This window comes from Salvelinus alpinus, chromosome 7 (genome assembly GCF_045679555.1).
Source record: "Salvelinus alpinus chromosome 7, SLU_Salpinus.1, whole genome shotgun sequence".
NCBI classification, from domain to species: domain Eukaryota; kingdom Metazoa; phylum Chordata; class Actinopteri; order Salmoniformes; family Salmonidae; genus Salvelinus; species Salvelinus alpinus.
Genome location: NC_092092.1, coordinates 4,830,086 through 4,857,502, shown reverse-complemented (window position 1 = coordinate 4,857,502; position 27,417 = coordinate 4,830,086). Strand labels below are relative to the sequence as shown.

The 27,417-nt window shown below is 42.9% G+C and overlaps 3 protein-coding genes across 6 annotated transcripts in view; 1 reads left to right on the top strand and 2 right to left on the bottom strand.

The window, feature by feature from the left end:
- LOC139580339 (cystatin-like) overlaps positions 1-27,417 on the top strand; it is a 68,765-nt gene that overhangs the window by 1,104 nt on the left and 40,244 nt on the right. The window contains exons 1-3 of one of the 3 annotated variants that reach the window (XM_071408898.1): positions 23,824-24,239; positions 25,875-25,979; positions 26,462-26,768. The exons of 1 other annotated variant lie outside the window; for it this stretch is intronic. In XM_071408898.1, coding sequence (XP_071264999.1) covers positions 24,030-24,239; positions 25,875-25,979; positions 26,462-26,542 — 396 coding nt within the window. In that variant the 5' untranslated portion in view covers positions 23,824-24,029 and the 3' untranslated portion in view covers positions 26,543-26,768. Of the gene's footprint in view, positions 1-23,823; positions 24,240-25,874; positions 25,980-26,461; positions 26,769-27,417 lie in introns of those variants that run through there. One more of the 3 variants, XM_071408900.1, reaches the window with a different exon arrangement.
- LOC139580337 (cystatin-like) overlaps positions 8,917-27,417 on the bottom strand; it is a 126,271-nt gene continuing 107,770 nt past the window's right edge. Inside the window, exons 1-3 of one of the 2 annotated variants that reach the window (XM_071408894.1) lie at positions 11,503-11,852; positions 9,694-9,795; positions 8,917-9,223 (exon numbers count right to left, since the gene is read on the bottom strand). In XM_071408894.1, the coding sequence (XP_071264995.1) occupies positions 9,143-9,223; positions 9,694-9,795; positions 11,503-11,712 (393 nt within the window). In that variant the 5' untranslated portion in view covers positions 11,713-11,852 and the 3' untranslated portion in view covers positions 8,917-9,142. Of the gene's footprint in view, positions 9,224-9,693; positions 9,796-11,502; positions 11,853-27,417 lie in introns of those variants that run through there. The other variant, XM_071408893.1, reaches the window with a different exon arrangement.
- LOC139580338 (epoxide hydrolase 1-like) lies at positions 15,065-20,096 on the bottom strand. The gene is made up of 4 exons (XM_071408897.1): positions 19,839-20,096; positions 17,166-17,274; positions 16,635-16,760; positions 15,065-16,213 (listed from the first exon to the last, which is right to left on the bottom strand). The coding sequence occupies exons 1-4, from the start codon at positions 20,035-20,037 to the stop codon at positions 16,015-16,017; spliced, it is 633 nt and encodes a 210-aa protein (XP_071264998.1). The 5' UTR covers positions 20,038-20,096; the 3' UTR covers positions 15,065-16,014.

Below are 27,417 nucleotides of genomic sequence, written 5' to 3'. Positions count from 1 at the left end.
GATATCTTTACACTTGAATAAAACGGCCTTATTATATAATTATCCACCTCGTCCTATGTCTCCACTTGGTCTCCTGTCTCCAGTAAACGTTTTACTAACAAAACTTGGTAAGCAGAGGATGGTAATAGACATCTTTGAATTCGGTCCATAGAAAATTGATCAGACAGGAGACGCGTGGGAGAAAGATTCCAGAAGGAGAGGTGACCTGTTAGAGGAGAATCGCGATTCAACTCACCCAGGAAACTGATCAAAAGAGCTCGAAACTAATAGGTAAGCAGATGCCTGTTTAATCAAAATCTGTATATTGTATTATAGCCAATATCTAAATTCAATGATCAGAAGTACTGTGGTGAGTGAATTGTTGCTAAATTTATGTGGAATTGTTTAGAATCTAAGGCATGGTGTAAGGATATCTGCGTTAAAAATCCCATTCCAAGTAGTCTGATAACAGTGAGGAATTAAATGAATTAACTGAATGTATTCCAAGTAGTCTGATAACAGTGAGGAATTAACTGAATGTATTCCAAGTAGTCTGATAACAGTGAGGAATTAAATGAATTTTGTCTGAATGTATTCCAAGTAGTCTGATAACAGTGAGGAATTAAATGAATTAACTGAATGTATTCCAAGTAGTCTGATAACAGTGAGGAATTAAATGAATTTTGTCTGAAATGTATTCCAAGTAGTCTGATATACCAGTGAGGAATTGTGGTAATAGCGAACCTGAGCCTACTGGAGTTGGCATTCCAGTAGACAGAAGGCTATGCTGAATGTATTCCAAGTAGTCTGATAACAGTGAGGAATTAAATGCTGAAATGTATTCCAAGTAGTCTGATATACCAGTGAGGAATCGATGAAATAAGTTGCATGAGCAGAACCGAGACAAGTCGATAACGCCAAATCAATGTGAGTGATTGAACGTTCCACGAGGCCGATTGCTAATAATTAGCCATATGCTAAGTTGAGGCTGTGTTGGAAGTGACCGCCGGGTCAGAGAAGCAGCTATTTTCTGCTGATAAGTTGACCTGATTTTTCCCTCTCGTGCTGTTGGTAAATCCTTAAGGATTAGAATTAATTTGACAATTATTTTAGAAGCGCTAGAATATACTAGTACATTGTCCCAAAAGGAAATTTCTGAAATGTTTTGGTAAAGTATTTAATTAATCGAAAAAGTTCAAATTAATCGAAAAAAGTTAAAAGCAATAATAACTTTCGAATAAAAGATCCTATAATTGTCATTCCAATTATATCAGGAGCGCATGAATATATTAGTATATTGTTCCAAAAAGAATATAGCTGAAATATTGTTGGAAAACGGAAAAATAATTTACTGAAGATACGGAAATTACATCGCTGGTTTCGATCAAGTGACGGGCTAAGCGCACCAAAATAGTATAGACCCAGAAATAGCTTAACGACAAAATGGCCACGACCATCGTCCCCAAACACAAATTCAATGAATACTTAGAACAGAGAATGAAAGATGGAGCAGGGGGGGAAATAGCACTCCCTTACAGGAAACCTGACATGATGGGGGTGGTCACTGGAGCCCTAATTGACACCAAAGAGGGCATGTCCAACAACAATGACGCCCCACCTACCACCACAGCAGCCCCATCGGCCCCAACCCATCTCAGGGGCACTGTGGGGTTAATGGCACTTCCCCAGGCTCAGTTCAACTCCCATGTGCATCACCACATCACCCAATACAATAAGGATAAGGGAGGGGCTGAAACACAAATCCAGTCCCTACAGGTACAACTTTTGAAACTACAATTGAAAGAGGCCCAGAAAGGAGAGAAACCCAAGAAACAGATGGTGGCTGAAGACCAACAAGAAATCTCACAAATTATTGAAAAAACTGTTTCCCGAATGATACAGCAACAACAACTACCCATCTTCACCCAGCAGGGACCAACTATACACCCACCCCAGGAGCAGCCATTCCAACTGCCGTATGCCTACCCGCTTCAGCCATACCCTTCGTCGGAACCACCACTACAACCCTATTACCCACTACCACAATCAAACTATTCACACACATGGGGACAGCCCCAGAGGTACTCTGGATCTTATGGAAGCTGTCATAATTGTAAACAAGCTGGGCACATGGTGCGACAGTGTCCGCACCCAATAACCCCGGCCCAAAGCCAGTTTCTGGCCAATAGGGGACGAGGATACGCCCCTAGACTAAGAGGGGGAGAGTAGAGTGTTGATGTATCACTCCTCCAAACTGGACCACATTGAACTAGGACAAACCACATGCTCCAGGTATGTAGCTGTAGTGGCAAAAGCTATTAAAAAACAGCCCACTTGGTAATGTGCCATCCATTGGAAATACACACCCACCATGGGGTTGCAGCATATCTGATGAGCAAAGAATTCACGTTCAGCGCTGAAAGAAAAACGAAAATCCAGAATAAATGCACACAATCACACATCACATTTGTCAACACTGACAAAAACATGGCAGACGCACTCAATGCTGAAGAAGGTCTACCCCATTCCTGTGCAGAAAGAGCTGCACCAGAATTGAAACTAAGACCTGACCTGGGGAACGAACCACTCACCAACCCAGACCTATGGTTATACACAGATGAATGCTGCTATAGAGGAGAGGAAGGGAACATAGCAGCATACGCAGTGGTACAGCAGCTCCCGGATAGATCACATGTGATTTTGGAATCTGCCGTCATCCCACAACCTGCATCAGCCCAATTAGCTGAAATCATAGGTTTGACACAAGCTCTGGAAAGAGCTGAAGGAAAGACTGTAAACATCTACACTGACTCAGCGTATACTCATGGAGCAGTACATACTGATGGACCACAATGGGTTAGACGCAACTTCACCATAAAGGACATCAACAACTGAAAAACAGAGTCAGCGAGGGAAATGGTGCAGCTGACAAAGCAGCCAAGAAAGCTGATGGATACACCCCGAGACAAATGATACTTCAGATCCAACCAGCTCGGACTGAGCTCACAGGGCAACACATAAAATAACTCCAGTTTTCAGCAGGACCCTATGAATACTCAGTATGGGGACAGAAAGGGGCCACCAAAGGACCTGATGAACTGTGGAGATGCCATGATGGCAGACTAGTGGCCCCTGCAAACCTCTGTCCAGAACTAATACGAGAAGCTCATGGGCCCACACACGAAAGCAAACTGAAGACTTTACAAAAGGTGTCCCACATCTGGTGGCACCCCCACATGGAAGACATGACAGATACATTTGGTGACGAGTGTAGCATTTGTGGTAGCCACAATCCAAAGAAACCATATCAAACGCCCATGGGTTCATACCCAGTCCCAAATGCTTGTTTTCAGGACATCAGCATAGATTACACAGATATGGGGCAAGACAATGTGACAAATGGAAAAAGGTACCTGTTAGTTATGGTAGACAGGTTCTCTAAATGGGTTGAGGCAATACCAACAGCGAGGGAGGATGCAAAATCGGTCATTATGTGGCTGCAAACTGAACTCATACCAAGGTATGGAGTTCCAAGGCAAATCCGATCCGACAAACGGGTCCCATTTCAGTAACCAACACCTGAGACAGGTGGAGGAAAGATTGGGTATTGTGCACAAGTTTGGGTTAGTGTACAGGCCACAATCTCAAAAGTCTCGTGGAACGTGCCAATCAAATGTATGTGCAGGTTTGAAGCTGATTTGGGTTGAAGCCCTGCCCCTGGCGTTGCTGGCCATGAGAGCCTCTCCAGGTGCAGGCACCCATCTCTCTCCTCATGAGATAATGGCTGGAAGAGTCATGCTTGGTCCACCAAGGAAGGGAGGTCATATGCCCGCCCTTGATGTATAACAAATTGTAATGTCTGATAATTGACGGAACTTTCTGCAGCTCTCTCCACACAGATTCACAAGGTCCAAATGGGGGAGCTGACGGGAGATCCGCCATCACTGAAGGTAAAAATTGGTGACTGGGTGGGGTAAAAGTCCACAAGAGAAAGTGGCTGGAACCCAGGTGGACTGAACTGTACGAAGTGAAGGAGGTTACTTCACACTCAGTTCAGGTCAAAGGTAAATCAGGCGCACCTTGGCACCACCTCACACATTGCACTCCAGCTCCAATTCCTTCTAGAACACTGACAGAAGTCAGAGCTGATTTACACAGCTAAATTCGATTTTTAAATTAAAACAACAGTTAAAATAAGAAACTAATATGGCTCAAATTGAGAAGGTTGAATAAGAGTGGGTGGAGAGCTGTGCAGAGAATGGACAGAAGATGGCAGTATTGCAGCACTCAACGGTCTCCCAGCCGACGGGGAGCCTGGTTGAGTGCTGGTGACATAATTGTGTTTTTTTGCAGTAAATGTTTAGGATAGGGGTTTCCGTGTTCCCAGAGACAAGATATCTTAAAAGAATACACTCATATTGGAAAAGGAGTTTTACTTTCGGAGTTTTATTTAGGCAAGGGACTTAGAGAAAATAAAGGGTTCTTTTGGTATGTATAGATATGGTATGGAAAACGAATGTAGGTGTAACCTTTTGACCTATTTTCTGTTGTTGTTGCATTTTTCAGTGACTTGATCACTCACGGGGAAATGTAGTGAGAATAATGAATTTGTGTCATTTGGGATACTAGATAGAGATAGGTTTATTAAGGTTATGTAAGGACTTTAGAGATTGACACTATAAGACATGTTGTTATTTTTAAATCCATGGTTTCAGATAAAGTCAAAACAGTGAGACACTTAGTTAATATTGCAAAGGAACACATAGTTGTTATTGACTATTATTAAAAAAGGGCAGACAGAGGGGTCTACCCCGCACTGTTGAGACCTTGAAGGTTTGAGAGCAGAGTGGGGAGGGTGGACCAGGAAATGAGCAAGGTAGGCTGTGAAATAAGATAGGAGAGAAAGGGTTTAACATATATAAGCAGCACAGATACATTTCAGAGTAGATAAGTCACTTGACAGAGAATTGGAAAAGAATAGATATGAATGTACGCCCAAGGGAGAATTGGATATGCGGCGAATAAAAGGGACGTTCCTATAATATGATGTACTAAGTCATTATTTAGAGTAGGTAAGGTTGATACCTGGCCAGAGCCAGGTATCAAACGGGGGAGGGTACATTGTGGTCTAGGATAGGATGGGGCCTATGGGATAATAAACTTATGTAAAATTAAAAATTTCTAGCTAAAAAATAGGCATAGAAGTTAAATATATAATCAGATAGAACAAATGAGAAACTGTTTGTTAACCAAACCTGTATGTCCAAGATTTTATGCATTACAGGTGAATTAAAGGAGAAGGTGATTCACCCGACCTGGGGGCATATCGCACTTGGAGGGTGAGACACACTGACACTGCCGAATGATCACAGAGTTAAGGAGAAGAACCGTCGCTAATAGAGTTCGGGGGTCAACTCCTTAATGAAAATTCCCTGACCCCGACCTTTCATCACTGTGTACGTTCTTAGAAGTGAAAGTGTTGCTTGATCTCTGGCTGATGATGTGTTCTCTGGGAGAGGATGGGGCTTTACAGGACTGCTTGTAGTCCTGAGCTGTCTGATTAGGATACGATGGGGATGTTACCATCACAGTACTGCCAGAACCACCACCAGTTTCAATGGACCAGGGTTCAGCCGGCCTCCTCCACCACTTCAAGACCAAGTCCCACGCCATCACCTAAGCTCTCCAATCTGGTACAGGTAATAAATGTAAAAGACATCTCAGATAGTGACCAATTGGGGACTGAAACTGGTTATGAGGGAAGGGAGAATATGTGGTTGGCCTACAAAACACTTAATAGAAAGGACTGTGTCGTATGTGGACATGCCAGACCTATTCTGGCTGCTCACCCATTTGCCCTAAGTAATGGGAAGGTTGGATGTGCATATTGGAAAGTTTCTATTATATTAAGCCAAATTTAACCCTGTGGAAAACTCTGAGTCTTGTGTTCCCAGAAGTCCCTCCCCAGAAGACACCATGGGGAGTTAAGGCATATGGGGGATATTACAGCTGTATCACTGGTACAGGTAGAGGTATAGACTATGGGAGGCTCCCTACTACTGCCTGCATCACTAATGTCACTATTAACTAGAGGTGTTGCTGATGTGTGGTGGATGTGTGGACCTGCCAGGCGGTTGACCCCATTTTGAAAGGAGATTGTCAGGGCACATGTGCTTTGGCCAGTCTGATAAACACCATTGCCTATTATTGAGGTTACAGCTAACCAACTTCTGGGAGCCGCACATGACACAGAGGCTTGGGACCAACCCAGGAGACGGCAGAAACGTGACGCTCCTTGGTCCGAGGGTACAGATAACATTCACACCAACCTGTTGGGGGTCCCAATAGGGGTCCCCCACGAATTCCAGACATTAAACAGGAATGATGGCCTGTGGCATCTGATGCCCATCATTGGCCCAGCTATTGTTGATGCTAAAACAAAATGTCTGGATCAATTATATTTACTATAATTAATAATGATTTGTTAAATACACCCACACAGCACTTACGGGAATGGCTGAACAATTGGATGCTACCTCTCAAACCAGTAGACAAAATAGACTAGCACTGGACATGATTCTGGCCAACCAGGGAGGTGTATGTAAAATGTTTGGAGAACAGTGTTGCACGTTTGCCCCTAACAATACTAGTTCGGATGGGAGCATTTCAAAAGCTCTGAGTAGGTTGGCAAGGTTATCAATGGAGATGAAGGGTCTTGCAGGTGTGGAGGAGAGTGGACTGTTCCCTTGGCTGGGTGGTTGGTTTGGTAAGTACACTGCAATGATGATTACTGTGCTGTGCTGCCTGTATCATACCTTGTTTGAAGAAGTCTGTTATAGATGTGTAAAGGGCCTCTGGTATGATGCCGCTGCTTGATGCTCCAGTAGGAGAGGCTGATACGGAATCAAGCTTTCGCACGAGAGTGTGCCTGACAGAGGAGGACCCTTGGTTTGCTGTAGTGGATGTTGTCGAATGAATAAAAAGTGATGTTTGTCCTCCCTATTGTGAAGGTTTGAAGTTCCCGGGTGGAGACGAGCCCACCTGGTACAGGTTGTATAGAGGGATGGACCTGAGGGTTTAACATGTTCTCGCTTTTTTGGTTACTAATGTGTGATTGGCCACTCCAGGTGTAGCACTTGGAGTGGTCTCCTTTTTGTCCTTGCTCATTTACCCATACTTGAGGGGGCTTATTGTTTTCATTATATCCTTATTTTCTTCTTTGCTTGCGGCAGACGAACCAGATCTAGCTCTACTATTGTCTCGTCTCTGGTGAGACGTGAAGAGGGGGAATTAAAAAATTTGTCTTCTGACAAATTTTTACTGTTGTCACGTCTTTTAGACGTGAAGAGGGGGATTTGTAATAAATAATATCCTTAATTAACAGCGTTGAACTGTTATTACCTGTTATAACTACTTAGAACCTGTTATAACTACTGCATTACCCATTAGTCTCTACTCTTACCAGTGCTTTGTCTAACCATGAGGCCACAGCCTGAAATTGCAACAAATGTATCTGAGCGTAAGATATGAACAAGCAGTCTGAAATGTGTGTGTGTATGAAATATGTGTGTGTATGCAACAAATGTATCAGCCTGAATGTGTGTGTGTATGAAATATGTGTGGGTATGAAACAAATGTATCAGCAGGTGGGCGCTGTACTGTGTGGCTGAGACTGTGCTAATCTTAGAGAGACACAGGAGGGGGGTGAATCAGGAGACTGCTGACCAGACAATAACAGATAAACGATACACACGAAAAACATGTGAGGTTCTGAGTCATACACTATAACCCAATACTATAACAAACGTGATTAGCAACTATTATATGTGATTGAATACTATAACAAACGTGATTAGCAACTGTATTATATGTGATTGAATACTATAACAAACGTGATTTGATATTGACAACCTGTTGGCCTGAGCGCCTGGATGTCTGTGTGTGTGTGCTGGAAGTAACAGTTAGCTCAGATAAGAAGCTGGGAAGCTGTGGTTAGCCTTGAGCGAACAGTGGCCATTGTATAACAGGTGCGAATAGCTCAGACAGTATTGCAGAAAACTGTCTGACCTCAGTCTTTGGGGTGAGGGAGCGTAATCTACACAGCAACAGCGTCGGGACTTTCCTCGGCGACCAGTCAGGAGCACAGACTACCGGAACCTACCTACGTCAAGACAATGTATAAAATGTAACTGCACACAATGTTTCGGGGCTCTTCCGACGGTTCCCTATGAGCCAGACAGAACGAGTCCGTGCACGCTTTACCAGATATCTTTACCGCTGAATAAACTGCCTTTACTATACCTGATCCACTTCGTCCAGAGTCTCTACTTGGTCTCAGTTCTCCAGTAATTCAGATAAACAAATTATATAGCCTTGCTATTGTTATTTTACTGTTGCTCTTTAAATGTTTTTCAAACTGCATTTTTGGTTAGGGACTTGTAAGCATTACACTGAAAGTTTTACACCCGTTTTTGGCACATAAGACATTTGTTGACAAGTCACTGCTATAGCCTGCATACAAACACATCGTAAGAGTAATACTAAGTGATAATGCCCAAGGGGGTTGTGGTATATTGGCCATATAGCACATCTGAGGTGCCTTATTGCTATTAATAACTAGCTACCAATGTAATTAGACCAGTAAAAATAAGTTATAGCCTGATACACCACGGCTGTCAGCCAATCAGCATTCAGGGCACCAACCACCCAGTTTATAATACTGCATAAATAGCCAACACCTTTTCAGTAGTCCCTTCTCTGACCTATTTAGAGGTTGTGATGGACAACCTCCATGTTGAATGCATGAGCCTTTTTAACATTGGTCTGTCCTGTGAATCATTGGGCGGGTGACTGAACGTTATATTTCTCAACATTTAACTATTTTTTCACAAAATAAAGGGCCTAAGATTTGTTCATCTGGCAACAAAATGAAACATGTAAATGTAACAAAACAGGTTTTATTTAGTTCCACTGTTGCATAGCGCTGACAAACCATCATCAACACAGCAGTTCTTATTTTAAGTGCTATATTGGTGTGGGAATGCAATAAGTAGGAAAATGAGTTGGATTCTCTGAAAACATCATAGATGAGGTAGATCTGCTTAGGTAAGACTAACACCACTGGTAATAAATATTAACTGGGTAGACTAGACAATTGAAGTCTTTACTCCTCGCAGGCTTGCTTGATCAACTGGATCTCTCCCAGCCGGGGGCGGCTCCACACCTCAAAGATGCACTGGTAGGTCTGAGGAAACAGGAAGCAACACGAGTTGGTAGGGTCACACCCCTTCAGCAGCATAACACCTGACAAAACGTTTATTGGACATTGCATCTGACTGCCTGAGCTACAAATCACATTACATCATAAACAATTTTATTATTTGTAGAGTAGTCAGGCAAAATGTACCCACAATTAATCATGGTTTTGATGCTCTTAAAACACTGCCAACAGACATCCGTCTATGGAAATGTCACCTGAAACTTCCCTTTGCAAACAACTCAATACTGAACCAATAGTGAAATGGGTAACATGTTACAAGTAGGATTTACTAACGGTTTATAAGTTGTTTATTAGTTACCAATGCGTTTACTGTTGGTAACAGGTTATAAACTAAAAATGAACCATTCTTAAGCTGTACACGTAGGAAGCACTGAGCTGAAGTGCCAGTGTTAAAACAAATAGATCTGGGACCAGGCTAGCCTTGTGGTCCTTACCACAGCTGGGTACTGATGCACAGTGCAGTCCTTCACACGTCCCTTCATGCACAGGGTCCTGGCCATCTGCACTGTGAAGATGTACTTCATCCCAGCTACCACCTGTAAGCAGAGGAGGGTCAGACCACGGACAGAAATCACCCATCTTGAATGAGGAACCTGTTCTAGTGAATCACTTATGAATACAGAAGTACAATGACTGAGTCGCATCTCCTGCAACCGAACCGATGGTACAAACGACCAGCCGGATTGGGTAGCAACCTTATGTTTGTGACGTTACTACATCTCGTGGAAGTACGAAATAGTATGAAAACTTACCAAAATAAAGTTGGTGTCAATCAAATGTCTATCAATAATTGACTGTTGGTAACCCGTATAAAAAGTGACATTGTCCTCGAAGCCAGTGTTGAGGATATATTGGCATGGTTGCCGGCCCTCGACGAACCCCTGTGCCAATATATCCTCCAAAACACCGGCTTCCCAGACATTAGCACTTAATGCATACGGTAGAAATACCCTTCAAGCCAAGCAAAGGCCTATTCACCAACGCCATTGTATAAAGTCGCTACGGTGTATTCCTAAATTAACTCGACGTCCAGAGCGCTGTCTGGGCGTTCATAAATGCAGTGTCATCAGATTGTCCATGTAATTCAGAGGGTGTTGCTGTGAGCAGGGTTGATCCAAGCATTCAGACATTACAATAGCAGTCAAGCACCCAGGTTAACGTCTCGACCACACCGACAGCATCTAGATGTGCGCAACAAGTTACATTCACTTTCTACCATTTGTAGAGCCATCAACACATACGCTCAATAAATACAAATATATGCACCACACAAGACATGCAGCGTTCCATTGGAAATGACCACCAAAATGCAATTAGATTGTTACGGTGTATAATGGCACAGTGATGCCATCTGTTGGTAAATGTTAATTACTGCAATTCCAGTGTTTTTTACCGGTGTGTTTGAGATAACCAGGGGTATTGCAATGTACTGAACAAGACTGGTTACTCACATCGATGCCTCGGTCTCGTCATTTAACATTCAAACAATTGTCGGTGTGATTGAACTGTAGTTGGTTAGCTTGCTAGCTACTTCCAGAGACAAATTAGTGTACACCTCACTGACCATTTTACTGCCCTAGCAGCAGTGGAACAAGAACTTAAAAATCACACTTGAGCTAGAGTTAAGAAAATGACTCGTTAGTTACCCAGTAGAAATACTACAAAATCATTTCACATTCCTTAAATTAAACAAACCAGAGATCACAACTCTTGTATTTGTCATTAATGTATATGCAGAGGCACACGCCAACAATGAATGAACAAGGCATTAGTGTTTAATGAGTATGCCAGAGTAGAGTAGTAGGGATGATCTCTTGATAAGGGAACTTGATCATTTCTGTCCTGCTAAGCATTTGAAATGTAACGAGCACTTTCGGGTGTCAGGGAAATTGTATGGAGTAAAAGTCATCAAATAGTAGGGTAAAAACCCCAAAAATTACTGAAGTAGTACTTTAACATGTTTACGCCACTGCCTAGCAGAGTTGGTCAGCTGTCCTCATGTAAAAGCGTTGATGACTGTTGCTGGAAACAAACTGGGTTTTGGGCGACGTTTACTGACACCGGTCCTATTCGACAGGTGTCGTACATTAACTAAAACATTGACCATTCTGCCGCATTCAGAGTATGTTAATAAATTCACTGGTCTATATTAAGATATTTCTACCGTGGAAACTACGCAACACAATGAATGACCAACATTTTGTCTTCGTTCAACTGATAAAAAGATTTACAAAAGGACTGACCTGTTTCTGAGCTTTGACAACTTCGGCCACCTGCCAAACATACGGGTCGTTTGTTCCCTTGTTGTATTCGGCCACCGCGAACTTCAGCGCGTCTCTGGTAGCGGGGTCGTTCATATCTGCGTCCACGACGCCCCCCGGTATCCCATCCGCGCTCGTCACGATGAATGCCACCGCGAGCAAAGGAACGACGATCTTCCAATTCATGAGCATTTTCCCGTCTGATCTCGGTCTTTATTGCAACTCCGATCGTATCAAGTAACGGTTCACCACAACAAATCCTCGCCTCAGACGACTTTTATATGAACGTGTTGAGGTCACTTCTGATTGTTGAGGGGTGGGGCTTGATTCTGATTCCACTAATCACTTCAATTAAAAACTGTTGATAAAACGTTTACTGTTGACAGGAGAACAAGAGGAGACAATAGGACGAGGTGGATAATTTTATAATAAGGCCGTTTAATCACATGTAAAGACATCTTAGTAAAATCTTGCAGCAAGGCTCTTTCTGTCTGACTCGTATGGAATCGTCCGGAAAGAGGTAGTTTAAGCAGTTGTACAGTTTTATATAGACAACAAGCAAAGTAGGTTGATCTGGAAGTCTGGCCTTCCGATTGGTCGATCTGGGTCTTGGGTAGTCCTGAACAGGCCTGCTGTCAACGTTCCATTGGTTCCTGAGATAGCTCTTTGTTTTGAGCTCCAACCTTGAGTTGTGTGTGTCTGTGGTTATCATGGGGGAGGGGAATTGTGTGTGTCTGTAGTTGGTGTCTTAATAAGTCCAGCATATGTCCAAGAGAAATGAGGAGTATGTGTATTTTGTATAAAAGATGGCTTATGTTGAAATGTTGTTATTACTAGTTTCCAGTATCTATTACAATTTCTTACAAAACCTAACGCCTCCATCACACCGAGAGTGAGCATTTGCGCCACATGGGACGTAGCATCGTCTACTGTGCATCAAAAGTTAACCATTCACCTTCTGCTACCATTTCTGTCAAACCAGTTTAGAGTGGCATACCCCGTTTTATTTGCTTGGTTGTAGGCTACAGCTATATAACTCATAATGGAAGTATATTACGAAATGAGAGCCTGCACAGCAATGGATTTCTTAAAAAACAAATTCTCTGTTTTTATATAAGTGACGCTAAACTAAATAGGACTAGGCTTTATTGGCTATTATTGGCTTTAGGGAAGATTGGTTATTTATACATTCTAGCATTAAGCCTACTGTTAGACCAGAGTTACAAATTACCAGTGTCTTTGACATTAGACAGTGGTTACATGGGGCTAGGCTATATTCATGACTTGATGTCTGTGCTTGTTATTTAGCCTATGTCAATAGGCAAATTTTTGGTGTATTTTCTTATCATCACTGCGGACATATGTCAATAGTTTAGTGAAATGGGGCTTTCAATACAACTGAGAACTCGGGAACAAAACGAAGTCAAAACATGTCAGTGATCTTCAAGTCGGAACTTCTGAGCTCTAGAAAGATGCGTGAGGTCCTGACTTTTTCCCAGTCGGAGCTCGTTTGTCCCGAGTTCCCAGTTGTCTTGAAAGCACTGAAGTCGGAGATTTACGAGTTTACAGCTGATTTGAACGCTACAAACGTCCAGACTTCAATCACTGACGCACAGACAGGAGCGCACTTTGGAACTGCAGGACTCTTGAGTAACCATGCAGACTATTGAAGTTCTGAAGTGAGTAGTTCTTTATGTGGATAAATAGGGCGTATTTAATCAAACCATTGCATAAGAGTATATTCATAGCCTATAGATGTGATTAAGACTAAAGAGGTCAATGGAACGCAGACAGTCAGGATAGAAGAAGGACGGCGGTTTGGCGGCGCACGTTCAACAAACAAAGTAGATATTCGTCAAATCATGATCACAGTTGTCTGGAACAGCTGGTGCTGTCCTGCCCCCCGGCCGGCCGGGCACTTCATCCCTATAATAGTCCTACTCTTAGCAGTGTTGTCTATGAGTTGCTGTTTGACCCCAGGCCTCTCTCTCATTCTCTCCCCCCAGAATGAGGAGGTGATGGGTTGGAGGCCCGGTCAGTCCGCACAGGAGGCCTGGACTGGAGGTGGTGCCAGCGTACCTTCCAAGACCTTGAGGAGGTTCTCTAACAACTGGAGGTGCTCTTCTCCCTGGGTCCCCGCGTGCTCCTCCTCCTCCTCCGTGAATCCTTCCTCCCCAAGGAGCTGTACGAGGTCAACATGGAGGTGACACTAGCCGACGGTGACCAGAGCCTCCATCTCCTCCTGCCTTATGTAGCTCTTCCGCACGCTCTTCATGGCCGACCTGTTGTCTGACGCTAAACCTGTCCGGCACAGGGCCATGGTTCTGGCCCATAGGGACTGTGGCGTTGGGTGGTTCCGGCCCAAACTGGATGTTAAGGTCCCCACGAGGGTGAAGAGACAAGTTACTGCTCTGTCTTGTGTCTCTGGGTCTGGGCCCTCTCTGGGAGGAGGGCAGACTGACTGGCAGGATTATGTGTGGTTTCAGGACCCCCATGGCTATCAAAGGCAAGTGACAATGAAAGGATTCCCAACCACAGCCATAGTATGAGATGACAGGAGGCCATGATCACAAAACGTTTCTCAGAGTAGGAGTGCTGATCTAGTAGAAAGCTGGGATGATGAACTGAAAGTCATTGACATCACCATACTGATCAAATCCTGCCTATTTGCTTGTAAATATGCTTTGCTGTAAATCATTTAAAACTGTGGTGTACATTCATCTCATCAATGTAGTCTTCAATTTTATCCAGGATTTTTGTCCATATGGCCCAGCGCTGATCTAGGATCAGGTTCCCCTGTCTATATAAACCTGCTCCTACTGATCTAAAAGGCCAAACTGTAGTGCTGATCTGAAGTCAGTTTGACCTTTTACGTCACAAAGACTAACATTATATGGACAGAGGGTACCTGATCCTAGATCAGCACTGACGATTTGTGACTACAGACAGAGGTGTTGACCGAGCGGATTGACATGTATACACCATACCCCTCTCTCTCTGTCAGGGACGACTCTCTCTCTGTAACCCTGAGCCCAGTCCAGGGACGACTCTCTCTCTGTAACCCTGAGCCCAGTCCAGGGACGACTCTCTCTCTGTAACCCTGAGCCCAGTCCAGGGACGACTCTCTCTCTGTAACCCTGAGCCCAGTCCAGGGACGACTCTCTCTCTGTAACCCTGAGCCCAGTCCAGGTACTATGTTTCTATAGAGGTTTATATGAATGACTGGCATCACCTGTACAGAATGATTGTAATGAATATGTTGTCTGGTGTAGCTTGGGTATGTGCTGTACTGAAAGCAGTGTTGGTGCTGTGACTGTATATAGCCTACTAAGTTACTTTGTGCACTGTATGCCTACTTGTCATCTGGTTGTACCTGTATAATGTCTTGGTTTTCTATTGTTTAAAATGTTTTTCTGAAACAATCTTTTGGAAATATACAGTACTGTATGTAAATCTAAGCTGGATCACTAAATTATAAGGTTCATTTGAATTATACACATTTTGCAGCATACATAGGTCGAAGTCTTGTGAGTTGACTTGGATGTTAATTTCTTTATTTGGTTCCTCATAAGCTGATGCCTTAGTGACTGCTAGTCTTCCTGGGGTCCACAGAAAATTCATCATGGTTTCCTGGGCATAGATTAGGCTAAATCTAGACCTAGACTAAAAACCATGCTCAATGGAACACATTGAAGTATATTTAGTAAGGAACTCCTCTCACCTGGTTGTCTAGGTCTTAATTGAAAGGAAAACCCACAGACACTTTGCCCTCTGTAGAATGAGTTTGACATCCCTGCCTTACAGGGTCGTCACAATAGACATGATTACAGCAGTAGTATACTATAGCAGTATAGCATGCTATAACAGTACAGCAGTAGTATAGTATATTATAGCAGTACAGCATTATTACAACAAGAACAGACATAGAAAGAAACATAAAATTCATCATGAATTCCGGGACAGACTAGGCTTAATCTAGACCTAGGCTAAAAATCATGCTCAATGGAACACTACCATTGAAGTATATTATTAGTCCAGGACTAAACTTAAGCTGTGTCCTGATCACTCCTGGAAACCAGCCTCACAAATAATTAGTATTTCATTATTGCAACGAGAAGAACAGACATCTGTGATTGAGGCTGCTTTCACACAGTTGTTGTGCGAATCTGGAAGACATTTGTAATCTGTATTTAAGTCCTGATCATTTCATTTTTGATTACAGTATTGGTCCATTATGTTGACTGTATAGGCTTAATATTACACCAACACAATCACTGAGCATGATCATATTGCAGTGTTTACATCACTGATTGACAAAGTATTTACCTGATAATCAGACAGTGCTTCTGACTTTATATCTTAGATTAACATTTAAATGTTTTTAGTACAAAGCTACAATTCCAAGCTGTAGTGTTATCACGTTCTGCAGTCCTGCTGGTTTTTCTTCCAGGCACTTGGCAGGAGTGGAGAGTCGACCTCTTGTATCCATCAACTCTACAACTTCTCCACCTTCACAAACTGCAGCAGGTCGTCAGCCAGGAGCTGTGTCTCCTCGAAGGCAGCGAAGTGGCCTCCTCGGGGCATGTAAGAGTAGGAGTAGATGTTCCTGAACCTGTCTCTGGCCCATGACTGGGGCACGTGCATTAGCTCGTTGGGAAACGCGGCCAGGCCTGTAGGCACATACACCCCACTCCTGAGGACACGAGAGACAGGTTAACAAACACAGCCACACGTTTACATTTTAGCAGAGTGTCTCACAATCGGTACATTCAACTAAAGTAGGTAGAAAACAACCACCTGGAACATCTCATTATTGGGAGCCTGTTATCATAACACAAAGCAAGCATGATCATGGGTTCAAGTCCCGCAAGGATCACATAAAACTACAAAATGTACTATACGTCCCTTGGCATGTATTATTAAATAGTGTCTATTATTGGTTTTTAGGAACAGCCCGTGTCATATTAAACTGGACAGGCCCTGTAGGAACAGCCCGTGTCATATTAAACTGGACAGACCCTGTAGGAACAGCCCGTGTCATATTAAACTGGACAGGCCCTGTAGGAACAGCCGGTGTCATACTGGACCATATGACACCACACAAACAAACTCACTTGTTATCCAGTCTGTTCTCAATGTTGGTCTTGAAGTTCTCCTTGTAGAACCTCATGGAGGACACGATGGAGCCGGTGGTCCAGTAGATCATGATATTGGTCAGCAGGTCGTCCAGGGTGAACTTCCTAAAAGACAGGAACCAGGCTCTCAATGAACCAATCAACAGCCCTGGGTTTTATTCATTCTCCAATAAAAACACTTTTTCAGTTGCAAAATGTTTTGCTACGGTGTGCACTGATGAATACAACAAAGGTAGTCCCTCTTTCAGTTTGTGATTTTCCCATTTGGTGTCAAGTGAATTGGACTGTGAATGGGTGCTACCAAGGCAACATGTTCATGCAAATAGAATAGGATCATTGTTTTGCTGGGACAAATAAAGTTATATTGAATGTTTCCCCTACAGTTTTGGCAGATCTGACCATCATTTGATTAAGAGTAATTGATGGGACAGCAATATATTTACCCCCTAAAAAAAGTATATATTTCTCCACTCACAACCCAAAGTAAACAAGCTGAACTGTAGCTTGTACCTCTCCAGCCCCCCATCTTCCAAGTCCCTGTTGTTGAAGTCAGTCCAGGTGGAAAACTTCTCCAGTATGTAAGCAGCCAGGCCTACTGGAGAGTCATTCAGTCCACAACCTGCAGGGGGAGACATTTCACAATATGATTAGAACGACTACTACAGCTAAACTATCAGAGGTCTGTGTGTCCGTGCATTTATTTATTTTACCAGGGAGTCATACTGAAACCATGGTCTCTTTTACAGCCCTGAAATACATACAATACACACAAAATATAAATACAGAAAGAAAAACATAAAAAACACATTCATTGGTAATAAGGTCATCACTCAGCTTTCTGAATTGCCCTAGAGGCACCAAAACATAAAATGGAAAAACATTTTGAAGATAGTTCTTAGACATTATTTGTGGAACAAAAATCTGCATGAGAACACCAGCTGTTCCAGAGGACCAGCTACGGTATGTTTTTTCATATCTATATTTTCAATTTGTTTTCTATAACATTGATGTGGGGTTTAGAACAGTAGGCGTATTGGAAAAATTCCAGTTTTATATTTAACCTAACTTTACACATTCTTTGCGACTGTGTTCCAGACGACTGTGTGATCATGCTCTCAGTTGCCGATGTGAGTACGACATTTAAAAACAGGTCAACATTCACAAGGCCGCAGGGCCAGACGGACTACCAGGACGTGTACTCTGAGCATGCGCTGACCAACCGGCAAGTGTCTTCACTGACATTTTCAACCTCTCCCTGACAGAGTCTGTAATACCTACACGTTTCAAGCAGACCGCCAAAGTCCCTGTGCCCAAGAACAGCCAAGGTAACCTGCATAAATGACTAACGACCCATAGCACTCACATCTGTAACCATGAAGTGCTTTGAAAGGCTGTTCATGGCTCACATCAGCACCATCAATCTTTTCAGTCTCCTGAGGGGGAATGGTAATTGTCGTGCCCTCTTCACGGCTGTCTTGGTGCGTTTGGACCATGGTAGTTTGAAGCTCTCAACCAGCTCCATTACAACACCGTCGATGAGAATGGGGGTGTTCTCAGCCCTCCTTTTCCTGTAGTCCACGATCATCTCCTTTGTCTTGATCACATTGAGGGAGAGGATGTTGTCCTGGCACCAGAGGTTGTTGTCTCTGACCTCCCTATAGGCTGTCACATCGTTGTCAATGATCAGGCCTACCGCTATTGTGTCGTTAGCAAACTTGATGGTGTTGAGTCGTGCTTGGCCATGCAGTCATGGGTGAACAGGGAGTACAGGAGGTGACTGAGCATGCACCCCTGAGGGGCCCCCGTCTTGAGGATTAACGTGGCAGATGTAATGTTGCTTATCCTTACCACCTGGGGGGGGCCCGTCAAGATGTCCAGGATCAAGTTGCAGAGGGAGCTGTTTAGTCCCAGGGTCCTTAGCTTAGTGATGAGCTTTGAGGGCACTATGGTGTTGAACGCTGAGCTGTAGTCAATGAATAGCATTCTCATGTAGGCGTTCCTTTTGTCCAGGTAGGAAAGTGCCGTGTGGAGTGCAATAGAGATTGCGTCATCTGTGGATCTGGGTCTAGGGTTTCTGAGATAATGATAATGGTGTTGATGTGAGCCATGAGCAGCCTTCATGGCTACAGACGTGAGTGCGACGCGTCGGTAGTCATTTAGGCAGGTTACCTTGGTGTCTCGGGCACAGGAACTATGGTGGTCTGCTTGAAACATGTTGGTATTACAGACTCGGTCAGGGACAGGTTAAAAATGTCAGTGAAGACACTTGCCAGTTGGTCAGCGCATGCTCGGAGTACACATCCTGGTATGTTGACCTGTTTAAAAGGGCTTACCCACATCGGCTACGGATAGCATGATCACACAGTCGTCCAGAACAGCTAGTGCTCTCATGCATGCTTCCGCGTTGCTTGCCTCGACGCGTGCAGAGAAGTCATTAAGTTCGCCTGGTAGGCTCGTGTCACTGGGCAACTCGCGGCTGTGCTTCCCTTTGTAGTCCATAATAGGTCTGCAAGCCCTGCCTTATGCCGGTGTAGTAAAATATTAAGTTCTGTCAAGTAATGTTTTAACCCGTTACATGCAGCCTGGTCTAGGACAATTGAGGAAAGCCTCTGAATTAGCAGCGAGTGATCAACAGTATCAAAAGCCTTTGACATGTCATTGAAGAGGGCAGCACAACGTTGCCTTTCAACCAGACAGTTACCCACATCATTTATAACTAGGGATGCAGAAGAGTTAGTGCTATGACCTGGTCTAAACAGACTTATTTCATTTTAAAATACATTTCAAAGACACAAAAGATCTTAGCTGAGATTTAATCAAGGATTCTAATACTTTAGCTAGGCAAGAAAGTTCAGAAATAGGCCAATAATGATTTAGGGCACAATGGTCACCACCTTTGAAGGTTGGAGTACATGGGCCGTCTTCCAAACCTTGGTGCCAGTACCAGATATAAATCGTCAGGTTAAAGATTCAGCCATCAGGGGGACAGCGAGCCGCAGCAAATCTGGATCAAGCATATCACCAGGTGTGTGGTGGTGGCGTTAGGAGTACTACAGACCGATGGTAAAAACTGACCAACAAAGCAGTCCATTCAGTCTCATGCTCAAACAACAAGCCTGGGAGTTGTGGGTCATCAAAACGCCAGGTGAAATATCAGGTAAAATAAAGCTGTGACATTCTCACCAGCGGAGTCTGGCTTGGTGCCCTGGATGTGCAGGTAGCCAGTCTCTCTGATGATCTCATAGATGTTCCTTTCCATGAAACCTACTGAACCAAACAACCTTCTGACATCTTCCCTGGTGAACCCAACCAGCCAGGGCACGTAGCGGCCAATCAGGATGGAAAACAGGACACCGAACCCCCTCAGTTTGCTAGTTAACATGTTGAGGTGGAGACCCTTCACACACCTACACAGTAGCACAGGAAGAGAAGATAAAGAGTGTGGTCATCCAACAGAGAAATCTTTCTGCTTGATGGTTACAGTGTTGATGTTCTGAAGACATGTTCTTCTGTGTCTGGATAGGTATAATCAGTATTGTGGTGGAGCTGTGTATCTGAAGGGTCTGGATAGGTATAATCAGTGTAATGTTGGCACTTCCACCATATTGTTCCCACCTAACAGATCAACAAATATCAAAAGGGTTTGAGTTCCAAGGGGAAGGACTAGAGAGAGAATTGGGGCCGGCTGTCTTATTTTTTTAAAATTAAGTCAGTTAAGAACACATTCTTATTTACAATGGACGGCCTTCCCCAGCCAAACCCGGACAACAGTTTTTGTCCCCGACAGTGGATAGAAATGTTGATGATCTGACATTTTAATTAATTTGTATATTTAAAACACACATGTTATACAATTGCCCGTTGAAATTTGGTTACCATGATGACATAATCCTGTGGTTGAAATTTCACCCTCAAAACAACAAACAGTTTACTTCTTTCAAATCTAAATGTATTTTACATGAAGATTCCATGTCACAATATGTTGGAAAATTAAGTTAAAACAAAGTGGACTGAACCAGTTTGTGCCCAGTGGAAACTGACAGTTAGACCTGCAGCAATTATGAACTTCATATAAAGTATTAAGTTTCACCCCCTTATTATCCTACCTGTATCTCCTCATCGGAAGTTTGGACCTGAAAGGGGAAAACCTTCTCATCCTCTGACTGAGGCTTCTCTCCTGCCCCCCACCACCCACCCCCTATTGGAATGCGCTTGGCCTTCGTCCCTTGATACACCCAGTAATAACAGGTCAGCAGCCCGCCCACGGCCACCGCAGACCCGGCCACCAAGAGCTGCTGCTGGGTAGGATCCAGGCTGGAGAGGGCCTGTCTGGAATACCAACACACAAACAACCCGGAAATTAAAAAACATGTTAGCATCACAAACCAGGTTTCCATTCAACCTTTCTATGCGAGTAAAGTACATATTAAAACAACATAACGACAGGCCTGATGAACACAGAACATTAGTTGGTAAACTTTCTAAATGTCGACAAAACACACTAGACAAGGTGTGATCTTTTTTGTCTGTAAAATTAATTATGCGAGAAATGTCGTTGGAAATGCTTTTATGCGCAAATATTGATATAACCACCATCATCAAAGTAAATTTGGAATCAAGCAATGCCATGTCGTTTGGTCCGTTCACTACTACTCGTTGGGAAAGCATACAGTTTATTAGGCTAGCGATTCAATCAATTATGAAAGTGCAAGGTGATGAATTTGATGCCTCGTTCCAATATATAACGAAGGTTTATTCTGGTGAAATGATCATCAATGCTTGGCTGCCATTTGACAAATAAACATTTCGCTCTTTTGTCCATAATAATCTCACCATGTAGGCAAATTCGTTTTTATCTTGGCTTCCGTCGTACATATAAACAAACTTGCTCTCATCATGTAGGCAGCGCCTACCCACACCGTATCTATGAGCTGTTGCCAAAACCAGAGATTCGCTATATAGCAAAACATTTCTTACAAAACTATCAGTAGTTGAAAATGCGATGGAAACCCATTGAACTTGTTTTTTTATTTTGGCACATGGGAATTTAACTATTTCATTCAACCTCCCAAAACCTACTCATTGCCCCCCAGGGAATTTTTATTTATTTCAGAGGTAAAAATCTGAATAAAATGCTTGTATGGATGTCAACCCTAATATATTTATGTCGTCATCACCAATCAACTGCATTACAGTTAAAGCTGCAAAACATCACTTTTTGAGCAACCCAACATCTGTCACTCTCATTGAAAGCAAGTCTAAGAAGCAGTAGATATGTTCTATGGGCGACATTTCTATGCATCTTTTTACTTGGTGTTTTGTACACAAGCTTCAATTAGCTGATATTACTATATGTGGTAATGGAAAATATATTTCCAAATTGTTTAAATAGTGTAGAATATCATCGTTCCATACTTGTAGTCAAATAAAACTGACAGTAGGCGAACTATTAGAACTATTAGCAACCAGAAAATAGCGAAGTGATTTCTGCACGTGCACCTTTAAAAACGACACGCCCCCAAACCCAGATTTCTACATGTGCACCTTTAAAAACGACACGCCTCCAAACCCAGATTTCTACATGTGCACCTTTAAAAACGACACGCCTCCAAACCCAGATTTCTACATGTGCACCTTTAAAAACGACACGCCTCCAAACCCAGATTTCTACATGTGCACCTTTAAAAACGACACAACTCCAAACCCAGATTTCTACATGTGCACCTTTAAAAACGACACGCCTCCAAACCCAGATTTCTCTATCCTAGCTATGCTACCAGTTTATACAAATGGAGTTAGCATTTTGCGGTCACTTCTTCCAAACCTGAAAAGGGACGATTTCTAAATGTTATGCATCGAAAACAGCCAAATATATGCAAATCGAACATTGGTAACCAAAGTGTGGGCCTGTTACAATACATCGATCATGATTTGACGAATCTCCACTTTGTTTGTTGAACGTGCGCCGCCAAACCGCCGTCCTTCTTCTATCCCGACTGGCTGCGTTCCATTGACCTCTTTAGTCTTAACCACATCTATAGGCTATAAATATACTCTTACGCAATGGTTTGATTAAATACGCCCTATTTATCCACATAAAGAACTACTCACTTCAGAACTTCAATAGTCTGCATGGTTACTCAAGAGTCCTGCAGTTCCAAAGTGCGCTCCAGTCTGTGCGTCAGTGATTGAAGTCTGGACGTTTGTCGCGTTCACATCAACTGTGAACACGGAAATCTCCGACTTCAGTGCTTTCACGACAACTGGGAACTCGGGACAAACGAGTTCCGACTGGGAAAAATATTTTTGAACGGTGATCCAACTCGGAATTCGAAGTCAGGACCTCACGCATCTTTCTAGAGCTCAGAGGTTCCGACTTGAAGATCACTGACATCATGTTTTGACCTCGTTTTATTCCCGAGTTCTCAGTTGTCTTGAAAGCACTATTTCTCTAAACTATTGACATATGTCCACAGTGATGGTAAGAAAATACACTAATTCATTCTAATTTCATTTCTCATGTTTGTGTCATCAATACCTTGAGGCCATTGACATAGGCTATATAACAAGCACAGAAGTCAAATCACGAATATAGCCTAGCCCCATGTAAAACTCATTCCAAGGAGGGCAGAGTGTCTGCAGGTTTTTGCTCTACCCCTGTTCTTGATTGATGAATTAAGGTCACTAATTAGTAAGGAACTACCCTCACCTGGTTGCCTAGGTCTTAATTGAAAGAGAAACCAAAAACCCGCTGACACTCGGCCCTCAGTGGAATGAGTTTGACACGCCTGGCCAGGCCTAGCTTGTAAGTAACCACTGTCTAATGTCAAAGACACTGGTAACTTCTAACTGTGGTCTAACAGTAGGCTTAATGCTAGAATGTATAAATAGCCATAGCTTCCCCAAAGCCAATAATAGCCAATAAAGCCTAGTCCTATTTAGTTTAGCGTCACTTATATAAAAACAGAGAATTTGTTTTTTAAGAAATCCATTGCTGTGCAGGCTCTCATTTCGTAATATACTTCCATTATGAGTTATATAGCTGTAGCCTACAACCAAGCAAATAAAACGGGGTATGCCACTCTAAACTGGTTTGACAGAAATGGTAGCAGAAGGTGAATGGTTAACTTTTGTTGCACACATATCCAGACGATGCTACTTCCCATGTCCCGCAAATGCTCACTCTTGGTGTGATGGAGGCGTTAGGTTTTTAGTTGAAGTGATTAGTGGAATCAGAATCAAGCCCCACCCCTCAACAATCAGAAGTGACCTCAACACGTTCATATAAAAGTCGTCTGAGGCGAGGATTTGTTGTGGTGTAACGTTACTTGATACGATCGGAGTTGCAATAAAGACCGATATCAGACGGGAAAAATGCTCATGAATTGGAAGATCGTCGTTCCTTTGCTCGCGGTGGCATTCATCGTGACGAGCGCCGATGGGATACCGGGGGGCGTCGTGGACGCAGATATGAACGACCCCGCTACCAGAGACGCGCTGAAGTTCGCGGTGGCCGAATACAACAAGGGAACAAACGACCTGTATGTTAGGCATGTGGCCAAGGTTGTCAAGGCTCAGAAACAGGTCAGTCCCTTTTTGTTAATCTTTTTATCAGTGTAAAGACACAATGTTGGTCGTTCATTTGTATAGCATAGTTTCCACGGTTGAAATATCTTAGTATAGACCAGTGAATTTATTAACGCACTTCATCTACTCTGAATGCGGCAGAATGTTCAATGTTTTAGTTAATGTACGACACCTGTCGAATAGGACCGGTGTCAGTAAATGTCGCCCAAAACCCAGTTTGTTGGCAGCAACAGTTATCAACGCTCTAAACATGAGGACAGCGGACCAACTCTGCTAGGCAGTGGCGTAAACATGTTTAAAGTACTAGTCATTTTTTGGCTGTTTTTACTTTACTATTTGATGACTTTTACTCCATACAATTTCCCTGACACCCAAAAGTGCTTGTTACATTTCAAATGCTTAGTAGGACAGAAATGGTCAAGTTCCCTTATCAAGAGATCATCCCTACTACTCTACTCTGGCATACTCATTAAACACTAATGCATTGTTCATTCATTGTTGGCGTGTGCCTCTGCATATCCATTAATGACAAATACAAGAGTCGTGATCTCTGGTTTGTTTAATTTAAGGAATGTGAAATGATTTTATACTTTACCTCAAGTAGTATTTTTACTGGGTAACTAACGAGTCATTTTCTTCACTCTAGCTCAAGTGTGAATTTGGGTACTTGTTCCACTGCTGCTAGGGCGAGTAAAATGGTCAGTGAGGTGTACACTAATTTGTCTCCGGAAGTAGCTAGCAAGCTAACCAACTACAGTTCAATCGCACCGACAATTGTTTGAATGTTGAATGACGAGACCGAGGAATTGATGCGAGTAACCAGTCTTGTTCAGTACATTGCAATACCTCTGGTTATCTCAAGCACACCGGTAATTAACATAACATGTGGTGCATATATATTTGTATTTATTGAACATATGCGTTTATGGCTCTACAAATGATAGAAAGTGAATGTAACTTGTTGCGCACATCTAGATGCCGTCGGTGTGGTCGAGACGTTAACCTGGGTGCTTGACTGCTATTGTAATGTCTGAATGCTTGGATCAACCCTGCTCACAGCAACACCCTCTGAATTACATGGACAATCTGAAGACACTGCATTTATTATGCCCAGACGGCGCTCTGGACGTCGAGTTAATTTAGGAATACACCGTAGCTACTTTATACAATGGCGTTGTTGAATAGGCCTTAGCTTGGCTTGAAGGGTATTTCTACCGCATGCAGTAAGTGCTAATGTCTGGGAAGACGGTGTTTGGAGGATATATTGGCACAGGGGTTCGTCGAGGGCCGGCAACCATGCCAATATCCTCAACACTGGCTTCGAGGACAATGTCACTTTTTATACGGGTTACCAACAGTCAATTATTGATAGACTTTTTTTAATTAAACTTTATTTTGGTTAAAGTCAACACTATTTCGTACTTCCACAAGATATATTAACGTCACAAACATAAGGTTGCTATCCAAGCCGGCTGGTCGTATCGGTTCGTTTGCAGGAGATGCGATTGCAGGAGATGCGACTCAGTCATTGAGCTTTGTTCTTCTGTATTCATAAATTAATCACTAGAACAGGTTCCTCATTCAAGATGGGTGATTTCTATGTCTGAAGTGCTGACCATCCTCTGCTTACAGGTGGTAGCTGGGATAAAGTACATCTTCACAGTGCGGATGGCCAGGTCCCTGTGCAGGGAGGGAGGCGTGCCGATGGACTGCGCTTTGCATCAGGGCCCAGCTGCGGTAAGGACCACAAGGCTAGCCTGGTCCCAGATCTGTTTGTGTTAACACTGGCACTTCAGCTCAGTGCTTTCTATATGTACAGCTAAAGAATGGTCCATTTTTAGTTTATAACCTGTTACAAACTGTTAACACATTGGTAACTAATAAACTACTTATAAACGTTAGTAAATCCAACTTGTAACATGTTACCCATTTCACTATTGGTTCAGTATTGATTTTGTTACAAATTGCTTTGTTTGCAAAGGGAAGTTTCAGGTGACCTTTCTATAGATGAATGTCTGTTGGCAGTGTTTGAGCATCAAAACCATGATTCATTGTGGGTACATTTTGTCTGACTGCTCTACAAATAATAAATGTGTTTATGATGCAAGGTGATTTGTAGCTCAGGCAGTCAGATGCAATGTCCAACAAAGCTTTTGTCAGGTGTTATGCTGCTGAAGGGGTGTGACCATACAAACTCGTGTTGCTTCCTGTTTCCTCAGACCTACCAGTGCATCTTTGAGGTGTGGAGCCGCCCCTGGCTGGGAGCGCTCCGGTTGATCAAGCAAGCCTGCGAGGAGTAAAGACTTCAATTGTCTAGTCTACCCAGTTAATATTTATTACCAGTGGTGTTAGTCTTACCTAAGCAGATCTACCTCATCTATGATCTATTCAGAGAATCCAACTCATTTTCCTACTTATTGCATTCCCACACCAATATAGCACTTAAAATAAGAACTGCTGTGTTGATGATGGTTTGTCAGCGCTATGCAACAGTGGAACTAAATAAAACCTGTTTTGTTACATTTACATGTTTCATTTTGTTGCCAGATGAACAAATCTTAGGCCCTTTATTTTGTGAAAAAATAGTTAAATGTTGAGAAATATAACGTTCAGTCACCCGCCCAATGATTCACAGGACAGACCAATGTTAAAAAGGCTCATGCATTCAACATGGAGGTTGTCCATCACAACCTCTAAATAGGTCAGAGAAGGGACAACTGAAAAGGTGTTGGCTATTTATGCAGTATTATAAACTGGGTGGTTGGTGCCCTGAATGCTGATTGGCTGACAGCCGTGGTGTATCGGGCTATAACTTATTTTTACTGGTCTAATTACGTTGGTAGCTAGTTATTAATAGCAATAAGGCACCTCAGATTTGTGTTATGGCCAATATACCACAACCCCCTTGGGCATTATTACTCTTAGGAAGTGTTTGTATGCAGGCTATAGCTGTGACTTGACATCGAATTTGTCTTACGCGCCAAAAAGAGTGTAAACCTTACAGTGTAATGCTTACTAGCCCCTAACCAACAATGCAGTTTAAAAACATTTAAAGAGCAACAGTAAAATAACAATAGCAAGGCTATATATACAGGGGATACCATTTAGTGGAGGTAATTGGCTTGTGATAAATCAGTCTACTGCAGTGCTGAATAACTGCTTAACTGTCAGTGAT

Coding starts and splice junctions, on each gene's coding strand:
- LOC139580338 (XM_071408897.1), bottom strand. CDS start 20,037: ATGTTAACTAGCAAACTGAGGGGGTTCGGTGTCCTGTTTTCCATCCTG. Junction 17,275..19,838: donor CACCAAGCCAGACTCCGCTG/GTGAGAATGTCA, acceptor CTCCCCCTGCAG/GTTGTGGACTGAATGACTCT. Junction 16,761..17,165: donor GAAGATGGGGGGCTGGAGAG/GTACAAGCTACA, acceptor CCTGTCTTTTAG/GAAGTTCACCCTGGACGACC.